Source organism: Rattus norvegicus, chromosome 8 (genome assembly GCF_036323735.1).
Source record: "Rattus norvegicus strain BN/NHsdMcwi chromosome 8, GRCr8, whole genome shotgun sequence".
Classification (NCBI taxonomy): Eukaryota; Metazoa; Chordata; class Mammalia; order Rodentia; family Muridae; genus Rattus; species Rattus norvegicus.
The window spans coordinates 123,251,678-123,264,571 of NC_086026.1; the positions used below are offsets into that span (position 1 = coordinate 123,251,678).

At 44.9% G+C, this 12,894-nt stretch overlaps 1 protein-coding gene across 2 annotated transcripts in view; it reads left to right on the forward strand.

Annotated features, from left to right (window-relative positions):
• The first annotated feature begins 3,145 nt into the window (after positions 1-3,145).
• Dync1li1 (dynein cytoplasmic 1 light intermediate chain 1) overlaps positions 3,146-12,894 on the forward strand; it is a 33,674-nt gene continuing 23,925 nt past the window's right edge. Inside the window, exons 1-2 of one of the 2 annotated variants that reach the window (XM_039080871.2) lie at positions 3,146-3,453; positions 3,631-3,704. In XM_039080871.2, coding sequence (XP_038936799.1) covers positions 3,308-3,453; positions 3,631-3,704 — 220 coding nt within the window. In that variant the 5' untranslated portion in view covers positions 3,146-3,307. The remainder of the gene's footprint in view (positions 3,454-3,630; positions 3,705-12,894) is intronic. The other variant, NM_145772.2, reaches the window with a different exon arrangement.

Consider the following 12,894-nt stretch of genomic DNA (forward strand, 5'->3'; position numbering starts at 1 on the left):
GCACTGGCTGGTCTTGCTTGGGACCCCAGCATGATTTTCAGTTCCCACATGCTGGCTTACAACCATATAACTCCCAGTCCCAGGTGATCCAACATCTTTCGGCACCAGGCACTCCTGTGGTGTAGATGGATGCAGGTAGCTAACATTTATACACATACGATTTAAAAAATGAAATCGTATAAACACAGATGAAGACAGAAAAATCACATTGCATAGAAAGCAGCCTGGCACATGGTAGACATTTATAAGTAATCATGCTAATCAGGTATCTATCTTAGTAGAAGAATGCTATACATCACAGGAATGCTAAAAGTCACAGGAACTGGGAAAGGGGTTAACATTTGAAATGTAAATAAAAAATATCCAATTTAAAAAAAAAAAGAATGTCACAGGAATACAACTTCCCTGTTTTGTTTTGTTTTGTTTTGTTTTGTTTTTTTGGTTTTTTTTTTTTTTTTTTTTTCGGAGCTGGGGACCGAACCCAGGGCCTTGTGCTTCCTAGGTAAGCGCTCTACCACTGAGCTAAATCCCCAGCCCTTGTTTTGTTTTGTGTGTGTGTGTGTGTGTTTTGTTTTGTTTTTAATTTTGTTTGGAAGTGGGGTCACATGTAGCCCAGGCTGCCCTTGAGTTGAGTGCGTATCTAAGGATGACCTTGAACTTCCCATCCTCCTGTCTCCACCTACCAAATGCTGGGATTATAGGCCGGTCCCACCACACCTGGTGTATTTCAGTGCTGGGGATTGAACTCAGGGCTTCATGCATCGGGGACAAGCACTCTACCAACTGAGCCGCACAGGAAACAACTTCGACCTCAGTTTACATCTTTAATGAGCTATCTGACTTCTCAGACCAAGCAAACCTGACATGGAAACCACAACTCTGTGTATAAACAGAACTGAGAAAACTCTCGGAGGGAAAACGATGGCTGAAGCAATACACAGAAAGTGAACTCAGAGGGGCCGGAGTTCTTGGAGCTTTCCTTTGAGGCTGTAATGTGGGAGGCCATCGTGGGAAACCTAGGGTGCCTGGGAAATCTCTGGGTCCTTTCCTGATCACAACGACAGGAGTCTTAGTTGCAGGAGGTTATTATGACCACCGTTAGCAGGGTTTGGCCAGATATGGTTGGGAAGGTTAAGACAGCCATTCATAATAATTAAGTAGGTGAGGGAGTTTTCCTCTGTAATGACCCCATGGGAGGTCAGTGGCTCAAGGTCATCAGCATTCACACAGAGTCAGAGCTGCCCTTAGCTATGTGAGTCTCACATATCAGTAAAGTGGGCTGGAGAGGTGGCTCTGTAGACAAAGGGCTCACAGCTTGAGGGCCTGAGTGAAGATGTCTAGAATCCATGTAAAGCCAGACAAACAGGGTTTCTATATCAGGTGGGAAGTGAAGCAGAAGAATCCTCAGATGCTCCAGGGCCAACTCGTGTGGTCTAAGCCGTGGCAAACCACAAATGCACCAACCACAAGAGACCCCACCTCAAACATGGTGGAAGGTGGGGACTGACACCCACACATACAGATACATGCAGAGACATATAAACACACACATGCATAAACACAGATACACACAGACAGACAGATAGACACACCCACAGAGAGAGAGAGAGAGAGAGAGAGAGAGAGAGAGAGAGAGAGAGATTGATTAAGAGGTCTGCAGATATAGCTCAGCAGTTAAGAGCACTTGCTCCGGGGGCTGGAGAGATGGCTCAGTGGTTAAGAGCACTGACTGCTCTTCCAGAGGTCCTGAGTTCAAATCCCAGCAACCACATGGTGGCTCACAACCATCTGTAATGAGATCTGATGCCCTCTTCTGGTGTGTCTGAAGACAGCTACAGTGTACTTATATATAATGAATAAATAAATCTTAAAAAAAAAAAAGAGCACTTGATCCTCTTCAGATTCAATTCCCAGCACCCATATGGCAGCTCACAACCGTCTGTAACCCCATTCTAGGGAGTTGATGCTCTTGTCAGGTCTCCACTGGCACCAGGGCATAGGCATGAATGTGGGGCACAGACATACATCCAGGCAAAATACCCAAGTACATAAAATAGTAAATACATCTTTACAAAAAGATTTAAAGATAAAAATAGTAATTAACGTGCACTGAGCACTTATGATTTTCTGGGCACAGTTATCTTTCATGTGAATCATTCCATTTAATCTTCCTTTTATCTCCATCTTACAGAAACCTGAAACTCTGCTGGGACAGAACCTAGTAAATGCAGTGGTTGTGGATTTTCTCACTAACATAGCAGTATTGTTCAGGTCACGTGAGCCAGCTGTCTTCAAATATGGAAAAAAAATGTTCGAAAGCCAGACTGTCTTCAGCAATTGCTCTTACAGTGAGCATGACAGCCTTAAAGCCACCGACTCTTTCTGGAAAACGGGCTTTAGATATTCCGATATATTTAGCTAATAAAATTCTAACAGATAATTATCTGGGGTCTAGCTTAGGTTCTCTGTGCTTGTGTATTAATTAACCATGGTGACGGAGAGATGACTCCTGTAGGGGGTCTTTTCAGATCTCACAGTGACATCTCAAACATCAGACCAGAGGCGGACATGGTGATGTGCATCGGGTAACCTGCCTCAGCACTTAGGACCCTCAGGCAGGAAGATCAGTCAAGAGTCTAGCCTGGGCTGTTTGAGATTCCCATCAGGAAAACAAAAACAAAAACAAATCCATCAAGACCATTAATTTTACAAGTGTTGCCAGCATTTATTGTCACGCTGCCTCATAGAATCTGGAAGAACCGGCTCCAGATGTGGGTCCAGCTTGAGGTACTCATCATCCTTTAAAGAGGATGTAAAGAGGAAAGACCAGAAATCCAGGACCCCTGGGGTAGTTAAGGCTGTGGACCCCGCTTGGCCCGACTGGAGTGTGGGCAGCACAGGAAATCTAGCCGATCCCAGGTTACCGCCCCACTGAAGGGTGGGAGGCTGAGCTGCTCACCTGACATGCCCCGCCCGCCCGGCTGCTGCAGCCGGGATGACGGGTGGTGCACTTTGGGCAGCGTTTCAGCTTGGAGACACAGGGAAGACCAGCGTTACCACAGTGCAAACGTATAATCAGCCCGCGCATGCGCAGCCCGGTCTGCCGCGCACGCGCAACAGCGCCCCGCTCTCCGAAAACCCCTCCCTAGGCCCCGCCCTCAAGCTTGGTCCCCGCCCCCGCAGGCGCGGTCAGCTCCCGAGCCCCGAACGTCCATATCCGGGTTCCCTCCGCCGCTGCCGCCGCCGCCGCCGCCGCTGCCGCTTCGCTCTTCTAGCCCTGTCAGGAGTGGTGTGATTCCCGACCAAGATGGCGGCCGTGGGGCGAGTCGGCTCGTTCGGTTCATCTCCACCCGGGCTAGCCTCGACTTACGCCAGCGGACCCCTAGCCAACGAGCTGGCTTCGGGCAGCGGCGGCCCCGCGGCGGGCGACGATGAGGACGGGCAGAACCTTTGGTAAGGACCGCACCCCTCTCCTGTCCCCCGCGGGTTATCTCCTCGCCAGGGCGGACGCCTCTGAGATCCCCGAGCCCCGCGGGAGCTGGGAGCCGGGCGGGGCCTCACGGGAGCTGGGCCCGGCGGTTCTAGTCCTCGGTCGGGCCCGGTCTCAGCCTGCGCTTTGCTCCCCGTTAGGTCCTGCATCCTCAGCGAAGTCTCCACGCGCTCGCGCTCCAAGCTCCCGACCGGGAAGAACGTGCTGCTGCTGGGTAAGTGATCTCTGCTGTGGCTGGGGTGCACGGTCACATCCGCTCGCCCACTGCCTTTGTGCGGACAGTCGGCCGGGCTGCGCCCCGCCTCCCGGCTTGCGGCTGACAGCTGGGGGACAAGGGGTCCCCGGTCCTTCCGGCCTGGACCCTCTGGTCTTTTCTCCACCCTGGGATGTGGGGTGGCTCTGTCATCTCCACTGGGAGAGACAGAATGAAAATAACACCCGAGGGAATCCCAGTGGTCTGGGATTCTACCTAGAAAAATGGGGACAGTTTTTCTGAAAGAGCATTGGTAGCATGAGGGCTCTTGGAGAGAGCTCCAGCGCAAATGCATGCCATTAATATTTAATAGCTGACTCTTTTGTGTAATTGACAGGAGCCAGGGACTGGGTCGTGATGAGTGTTATTTGAATCAGCGTTCTCCCGTTCTCCCAGTGCTGGGTGCTCGGGTTGCAGTTGCCTTTTTAACTGTCACCTAATAACTCTGAAATTTGTAAAGGGCAGTAGAACAGCGTTCTCATTTAGTGCCTTCAGCCGAATGACTAGAGTAAGGGAGACATGTCTCTCGCCCTTCTCCTAGGTAATTTTTTTTTTTTTTTTTTTTTTTTTTTTATCTACTGGCTGCAAAGTAGGGATAAAGGACCAAGGGACAATAAACAATCCTGGCTTCACATTTTTGCAAGTCTTTCCAGCCCCAGGAGAAATTGCAACCCCCACCTTTTCTTTTTACTTGCAGGATATTGGGGTGTATAATAGGATGGCAGTAATATTTTAAAACTTGGAAGTGGGTGTTTCAAGACTTCAGATTCTTGATTTTAGCCAAAAGGCGGAGGGAGAGGCTGTGCCTGAGGAGTTTTAGTTATGTATGTCTAAGAATTGCTACCTGAGATGCTCCACAGGTGACAGTGAATGAGTAGGTAGGAAGAAATGACTCATTTTCTGTGATCCTCACCAATGACAAGCATATGCCTGTGTTGTCGAAAGCTGTGGTCAAGCTCGTTGAAAAATCAGTGTTGTGCCTTGCCCAGCTTTTCCTGTGATTGAAAGCACCACGTGCAGCGTGCAGATAGCCAGGACTGAATAAAGGGCCCGTCAAGTACAAACGATTCGAGTCTACTGGTGTCCGCAAACCTCAGTTCATTCACCTTGCAAATGAGAGTTATGGGAAAACAGTGGCTGCCTCCTAGAGCTTCGGGAGGGTCAGATGGTCCACCGTGTAAAGCCAGGTAGCACAGACTTATGATAGACTTGAGTGAATGAGAAAGCATTCCCGGGAAGTCTTTAACCAGTGGATTAGGGATGGCAGTGGAGTTGCCGCTCTGCCTGCTGCTTGCATTGCTCTGTGCCCAGGAAACCCATCTTCTTCCTTAAAAGCAAGAAAGGATTACTGCCTAAATAAGTGGTATCAATAGGGCAGAGGTAAAATAGGGCCCCAAAGCAACAAAACAAAAACCAGTTCCAGGGAATGGTTCTAATTACTAATGTAGACAGATTACTAATGTAGACAGATCGTGTGTTGGTAAAGTGAACTTAAGACTGAATGACCCCCTTGGAGTGGATTCTGTTTAGTTACTCTGTTAAATAGATTTCTTTACGAATCTCAACAGTAAAAATTGGCAGTCTTTGACCTTTCTGGTGTTTTCTAGATCCTTCTGACATTGGGTCAGTCTATAAGACTTGAGGTACATAGAGGCCCCACACTCCTAGGCTAGATTTTCTTTTGATGAACTTGATAGTTCAGAAAGCTCCATCCGGTGTCATTATATAAGCTTGAAATGTCGTGTTTTTCTTTCAGTACTGTTAGGGTGAGCCCTTTTCAGGTTTGGGAAAGGCTAATCGTTGATTTTTTAAAATACTGTTTATGCAAATGCAGTTACTTTCCAAACTTCCTTTAAAGAGTGCGTGGAGGGATTAAATGGTTAGGTATTGTAAGCAGTGTTTAGTCTGCGGTGGTAGAGAAAGGACATACACAGTGGGTGTTACAGTTGTCTTTGTTCTGAGTTGTAAGGTATCAGGCCAGGGAGATGCTTGACTCTAATCTCTCACTCATGAATGATGGTAGTGTTTTGGAGTCTAAATTCAAAGAAAAGAAAGCCAGTCTGAGCCCATTAACAAGACTTTGAATTTCAGAATTAGCCTAGTAATAAATAGCCTAAGAAAGGATGATATATAGGCCTCTGACTGAATCCCTTGCATATCCACCCTGCATATCCACACATCACAATTTAACCCTTAGCTTGCTACTTTACCTGTCCTCCAAGTAGGATAAAAACACAGGCTTGTTGGGGTGGTGGTGGTGGTGGTGGTGGCCGTGGCAGAGGTGGTGGCTGTGGCAGAGGTGGTGGCCGTGGCAGAGGTGGTGGCCGTGGCAGAGGTGGTGGCTGTGGCGGTGGCTGTTATATGCACATGAATGCAAGTGCCCAGAGAGATCAGAGGTGTCAGACTCCTCTGCTTAATGTGGATGCTGTGAAAAGACCTGAAGTCCTCAGGAACAGCAGTAGATTAACAGCAGTATCTTAACCACTGAGCCATCTCTCAAAAACATTTCATACACATCTCATCTGTGGTTCTATCCTGCCCTATATAAAGGGTAGATGCTAGCCCCAATTTATAGATGAGGTCCTACACAGTCATACTGTTAAGGGCTCTGTGTGGCATGGCTCTGGTATAGAGCTTTCCAACTGGGTTGAAAGCCCATCAAGACAACGATGCCATACAAAACTCTTACTACTCAATGGTTATTTTTGACCCAAAATACAGTAATTATTTAAAAGAAAAGAATCTGGTCTTAATCCAGTACCCAAGAGGGATAGGCCTGAGGAGCACACATTCAGGTGCTGGATAGGGAGGCCTTGTCTGTCAGAAGAAGCTGTGATTTGGTGATGCCTTTGTGTTATCCCAGTTTTGGGAGGTTCAAGCAGGAGGATCAGGAATTGCACACGAAGACGACAACAGCAAACAAACAAGAGCAAGCAAGGATGGCCGAGTAGTTGAGAGCCCTGGCTGCTCTTGCAGAGGACACAGGTTCAGGTCCCAGGACGCACATGGTGGCTCACAACCATTTGTAACCCCAGTTCCAGGGGATCTTCTGGCCTGGTCAGGCTTACAAATGGGGTACATACGCATGTGCAGGCTAAACATTCATAAACATAAAAAAACTCCTTAAAAAAACAGGAAAAGAAGGAAATCGCAGTGCTTATTGGGTTTTGGATGTGGCTATTGAGGGTATGACCGGCCATGACACCTGTGCCTAAGCAGCCATTTAGTCTACGTAGGCCTGGCTCATGGTGACGTCCAGGAAGACTATGACAGTATTCGGTCATTTTATCTCTATCTGTATCTTTCTCCTTTCTTAGTGGAGGAGTGGGTGGTAGGGATTGAACCTGCAGCCTCACACAGAATAGGCCCACACTCTTAACACTGAGGTACATCCTGAGGCCCTGAAACTGTTGAATCTTTTGAGGAACAGGGATTAAAGATCACCAGGGTTCCATGAATAAAGGAAACATGGTTTTATTAGTTAAATTATGCTGATGTTGTTTTCTGGTGTAATTGATTATAAGATTATGATGCTAGAAAATCAAAGAAGAATGTCTCTCATATATAGTACTGAGTTGAAGATTTGCATAAAGTTATGTGTTTATTATGCATTACTACTAAAGAGGCCAATTAAAATATTATGAAGAGGGCTGGAGAGATGGCTCAGCGGTTAAGAGCATTGACTGCTCTTCCAGAGGTCCCAAGTTCAATTCCCAGCAACCACATGGTGGCTCACAGCCATCTGTAATAAGATCTGATGCCCTCTTCTGGTGTCTGAAGACAGCTACAGTGTACTCACATAAATAAAATAAATAAAAATCTTAAAAAAAATGTTATGAAGATCAGATGACATATTGGTATCTTGAAATAGGGTCAGAAAAGTTTTCTGTAGAGGATCAGTATGCTTTCTGAGTCATATAGTATCTTGCAACTCTTCAGTTTTGCTCTTTAGTCCCCAAACAGCCACAGGTAATTCATGAATGAATGAAACATAGCAGTGTTTCAATTAAACTTTGTTCACAGAAACAGGCAACAGGCTAGCTTTAGTCTGACCTGGAATTGCTGGATTCTCCCGTTTTGTAACCCTTTGTTGTCGTTAGCTTTAACTCGGAGTAAAGATGACAGCTAATGGAGGCCTCGTGTGGTTTGCAGTATTTGGCAGAGTGGATGCTCAGTGAGTGTATGCTACATGAATGATGAGTGACTCCATATAGTTGAAAAGAGATTTAAGAATTCAGAGGAGTGGACACATTTACCCCAGTGTCACTGTCAAAAACAGAAAGCAGAGCTCCAAGAGTGACAGGTACAGACTGGTAGAATGGTTCTTGCTTGCACTGGAGTGAAGCCCAATGAAAGAGGACGCGAGCACAAGCACTGTGAAAATTCATAGAGTAGCAGGGCATGGCGGCACAGCACGGACTTCCCAGTAGGAGGTAGAGGAAGAAGATTAGGAATTCAGAGTCGTCCTCATTATTATTGAGTTAGAGTTCAGCCTGGGCTACATGAGACTTGTCTCAAAACAGCCTTAAAAACAGAAAGTAGGAAACGCCAAACAGAAGAGTCCCGAGGTTAGGACAGTGGCTCAGCAGGTCACTTCTTCCTTCATTTCCTCATCGGGTTTTAGAATTCTACCGTGCAAAGTCATCCGTGGAAAACTGGGCTAAGATTCCCTTCCTGCCCTCCAGAGGCTTGTAAAGATGAAGTGCCAGTGTGAAGCCTGCCATGAGAGACTGTGGTGCTGGGAGAGCAGTGGGAAGACTTTGGAGAGAACACCTGCTGAGGAAGGTGGCCTTGCCACACACAGGGAAGGAATCCGTCTGACCTAGGCCTCCTGACCTATAAATGGAGATAATTTCATACTTCCTGGTGTTAAATGAACCAAAAGACACTATAAAACCCTTTAAAGTTGGAGGTCACTAACTTAAAAGTATTACATGTTTCATGCTAGAGAAAGGAAAATAAAGTATTAAAAAAATGAAGCCATCTTGTCAAGTGTGTGATGCACACCTTTAATCCCAGCACTCAGGTGGCAGAGGCAGGTGGATCTCTGAGTTTGAGGCCAACCTGGTCTACACAGTGAGTTCCAGAACAGCCAGGGCTACATAGTGAGATACTGTCTCACAAACAATTACCATAGCTCTGTTACCTAAAGATTGTTGGTATTTCCATGCCTCTGGAAAACTTCCATTTGTGTTTGCTTTTTATATAAAAAACAGAACAAACAAAAGACACGTCCCGGGCTTGGGGTGTAACTCAGGAGAGTGCTTGTCTGGGTGCAGCTCTCAGCATTGCCAACTGTGGCACCCCTGATGGCCAGCACTCAAAGGCTCCAGCAGGGAAGTCAGATGTTCAAGGTCATCTTCAGCTACACATAAAGTTGGATTCCAACCTGGGCTCTGTGAGTCTTTGTCTCAAAATAAAAACAAGGGCTGAAGAGATGGCTCAGTGAGCACTTAAGAGCGCTGGCTGCTCTTCCATAGGCCCTGGCTCAATTCCAGGTACCCACATTTTGCCTTAAAACCATTTGCAACTCCAGACCTAGGGGATTCTACACTCTCTCGGTCATCTGTGGATACTGCTCTGACATAATTCAGGCAAAACGGCAATTCATATAAAATAATTAAATATTTAAAAATAAAATTGAAAGCAAGACTTATTTATAGCTTTACATCATAAAAATAAAACTTTCACATTTTACAGTCAGATATTTTTACTTCCTGTACTATGCTTCACTTCATGTAACAAGGTTTTTATCCATGTGAGTAGATATGATTTTATATATTTTTAATATTTATTTTTTTTACAGTCAGATATTTTTACTTCCTGTACTATGCTTCACTTCATGTAACAAGGTTTTTATCCATGTGAGTAGATATGATTTTATATATTTTTAATATTTATTTTTGGGGTTGGAGATTTAGCTCAGTGGTAGAGCGCTTGCCTAGCAAGTGCAAAGCCCTGGGTTTGGTCCCCAGCTCCGGAAAGAAGAAAAAAAGAAAAGAAAAAATAATAATTTATTTTTATTGCTAAGTTGAGTGGCACATGCCTTTAATCCAGCACTCTGGAGAGAGAAGCAGGTGGATCTCTGTGAGTTTGAGGTCAGCCTGTCTATGTAATGAGCTTCAAGCCAGCCAGAGCAGCACAGTGAGATCTTATTGCAAAAGAAACAAGCAAAATACTCCAAATATGTGTGTGTGTACGTGTGTGTGTGTGTGTGTGTGTGTGTGTGTGTGTGTGTGATTATATAAATGTATATATTTATTTAATATGTGTGTACTTTATATACTTATTTATATTCATTATTCATATGTAGTACTTAAATGTATATTATTCTGTGTGTGGTACGGAGTGAGGATAACTTGATTGAGCTACTCGAGCTAGTTTTCTCCTACTTTTTTTTTTTTTTTCTTTTTTTCGGAGCTGGGGACCGAACCCAGGGCCTTGCGCTTGCTAGGCAAGTGCTCTACCACTGAGCTAAATCCCCAACCCCTCCTACTTTTTTTTAGTTTGAAAATTGACAACTTTTATTATTCTCAAAAGGCATTATATCACAATGAGATTTTGTGTTACATATTTGTGATCTGAGCATTCTGTAGGCTTGGGGGGTTTAGTTTGAGACCAGCCTGTGATATGAGAGAGTTCTGTGTGTGATTGAGCTACGTAGCAAAGTGGTCTCTCACAGCAGCGAATAAATAACTTAAGACCGTAGGAACAGCATCAGAAATGGATTGTGGCACTTTAGGCCTTTTCTTCAAGGCATCGTCTGACTGACTAGAAAGTGGTATTGTTCCAGCTACTACAGTCATTGAATGCAGTCCTCATGTTGGTGTATGCTAACTTACTTGCACATCTTTATGACAACCAAAGGTCTAGCAGAAGACTGTGATGAACATGTAAAGTCAAAATTGACTGCTAATAAAACTGAAACTTATAGAAATTCTACATGAGCCTACATGTGGGAAACCCTTCCAGCTTTATGTGGGATCCAGAGATCAAACTCAGATTGCTAGGCTTGCTTGGCAAGCATTTGACATCCTGAGTCTTGCCAGCCCAGCTTTATCTTTTCTTATTGAATAATAATATATTTGGCTGTATCATAATTATAGTTGCTTACAGGTCATTATTGTTTTCCATGTATCCAGTATTATCTCTGGGATCAATTCCTAAGAGTGGAATTGCTAAGTCGCACATACCCTGGTTGTTGATTAAGAGTTCAGGGAGACTTTGCTCTCCAGAACAGAGGAGCATTGACAGCCGTTGGGATCAGCAATTACTGGCATTAGTGTTTATTGAATTAAACTGATTCTTAATTCCTTTTTAATCAGTGATATTTGGAATTATAACTGAGAATGAGTTCTAAAGTCCTCATGTAATGGGGATTGCGAAGTGATGGGAACTATCTATCCTGTGTTATGACAGTTCCTTCTGCTGAGGCTTTCCCAGTAGTTTCTGCTGTTTGTAGACAGGGGCGTCACAGTTTCATGAGAATTTGTCCTTTTGCTCTGCAGATACTCCTGGATGCTTCTGAGCCTTTAGTCTGAACAGGCATGTGTAAAGGTTTGCTCATGGCACTGAGCCCTATTCCCATTCTAAACTACTTAGGAGGGAGATGCCCACTGGGAGGTGGGAGCAGATCCAAAGCCCCCCATCTTTGGGTTCTCCACCAGCACTTGGGATGCAGAGGCAGGTGGATCTCTGTGAGTTCAAGGTCAGCCTGGATACATAGAGAGTTTCAGGACAGTCAGTACTCCATAGAGAGATCCTGTTTCAAAAACAAAAACTAAAAAACCTCTCATGGCTTTTGTCACTAGTTTGTGTTATATCATGCAGGGTCAGCATGACGGGTTGGGGATTCTCTCTTGACAGTTTTTCATGATGTATCCTGGTTGATTGGGTGTGGAGACAGCAGCCAAAGCTCTGCAGAGAAGCTGTGTGCTGTGTGGCACCAAACCTGTGCTAAGCAGGAGTACAGTGTCTCAACAGAAGAGAGAATGGGCTGGGGGGAAGTGCACAGTGCTTTTTAATTTGACCCATTGTCATGAATGAGGGGGGAGCTGATCCAGGCACAAGGTGTGGTGTGGCTTTGTGTTCATGAGCACCGGCAGAGTTTAAGTTGCTTTGTGTGTCAACCAGTCCTACTCCCTTTGTATCCTGTGAGCTGCTGTGCATTAACTTATGTGAAGCCTGGGAACAGTGCTGTGCTTTGGTATCCATGGTAGCAGTCATAGCACCCACTGTGTGTGACTTCTCACTTTCACATGCTTCATGATGCTCTTCTAGAGTACTGCTGCTGGCATTCCAGAGGAGTTCCATTTCTGACATGTCGCAGACCTAGTGAGTGACAATAGTAACAGGATTTCAGTCCACCACTCTGGAGATGGAGTCTGGTCTCCATGGAGAAGTTACCTATGTGTCCAGGTTCATACAGCTGATGATAAGTTATAGTTAGAGATCACATCTGAATTGTCACATTCTTCATCTGTAAATTGACATTACAAAGTATATTGGCAGGGCGGTGGGGTGCACTCCTTTAATCCCAGCAATCAGGAGGCAGAGGCAGGCAGATGCTGTGAGTTCAAGGCCAACCTAGTCTACAGAGTAAATTCCAGGGCTACACAGAGAAACCCTGTCTCGAAAAACAACAAAACAAAACAAAACAAAACAAAACAAAACAAAACAAAAAGCTGTCAAAGTGTCTTAGTATGTGCTGGTGAGACAGCTCAATAAGTAAAGTCTGCTGTTGCCAAGGCTGATGTCCTGAGTTAGATCCTTGGCATCCACATGGTGGAAGGAGAGAACTAAGACACCAAACACGCACCATTGCAAAGGCCTCCCTCACCCCATACAATATATACATACATCACGCATACATATAAAACTTTGATTATATGTTGTTATATATAGATTATACTATATGTGTTATACATTGTATATGTGATATTCTCTCCTCTCTCTCTCTCTCTATATATATATATATATATATGTGTGTGTGTGTGTGTGTGTGTGTGTGTGTGTGTGTGTATATATATATATATATATATATATATATACACACACAAACTTTTTTTTTATTACATCCCTTTGTTGAATTAGAGATTTTTCTTTCTTTCAGGGACCACCAGCATAAATTTGTCCTATGCACGTCTGGTGA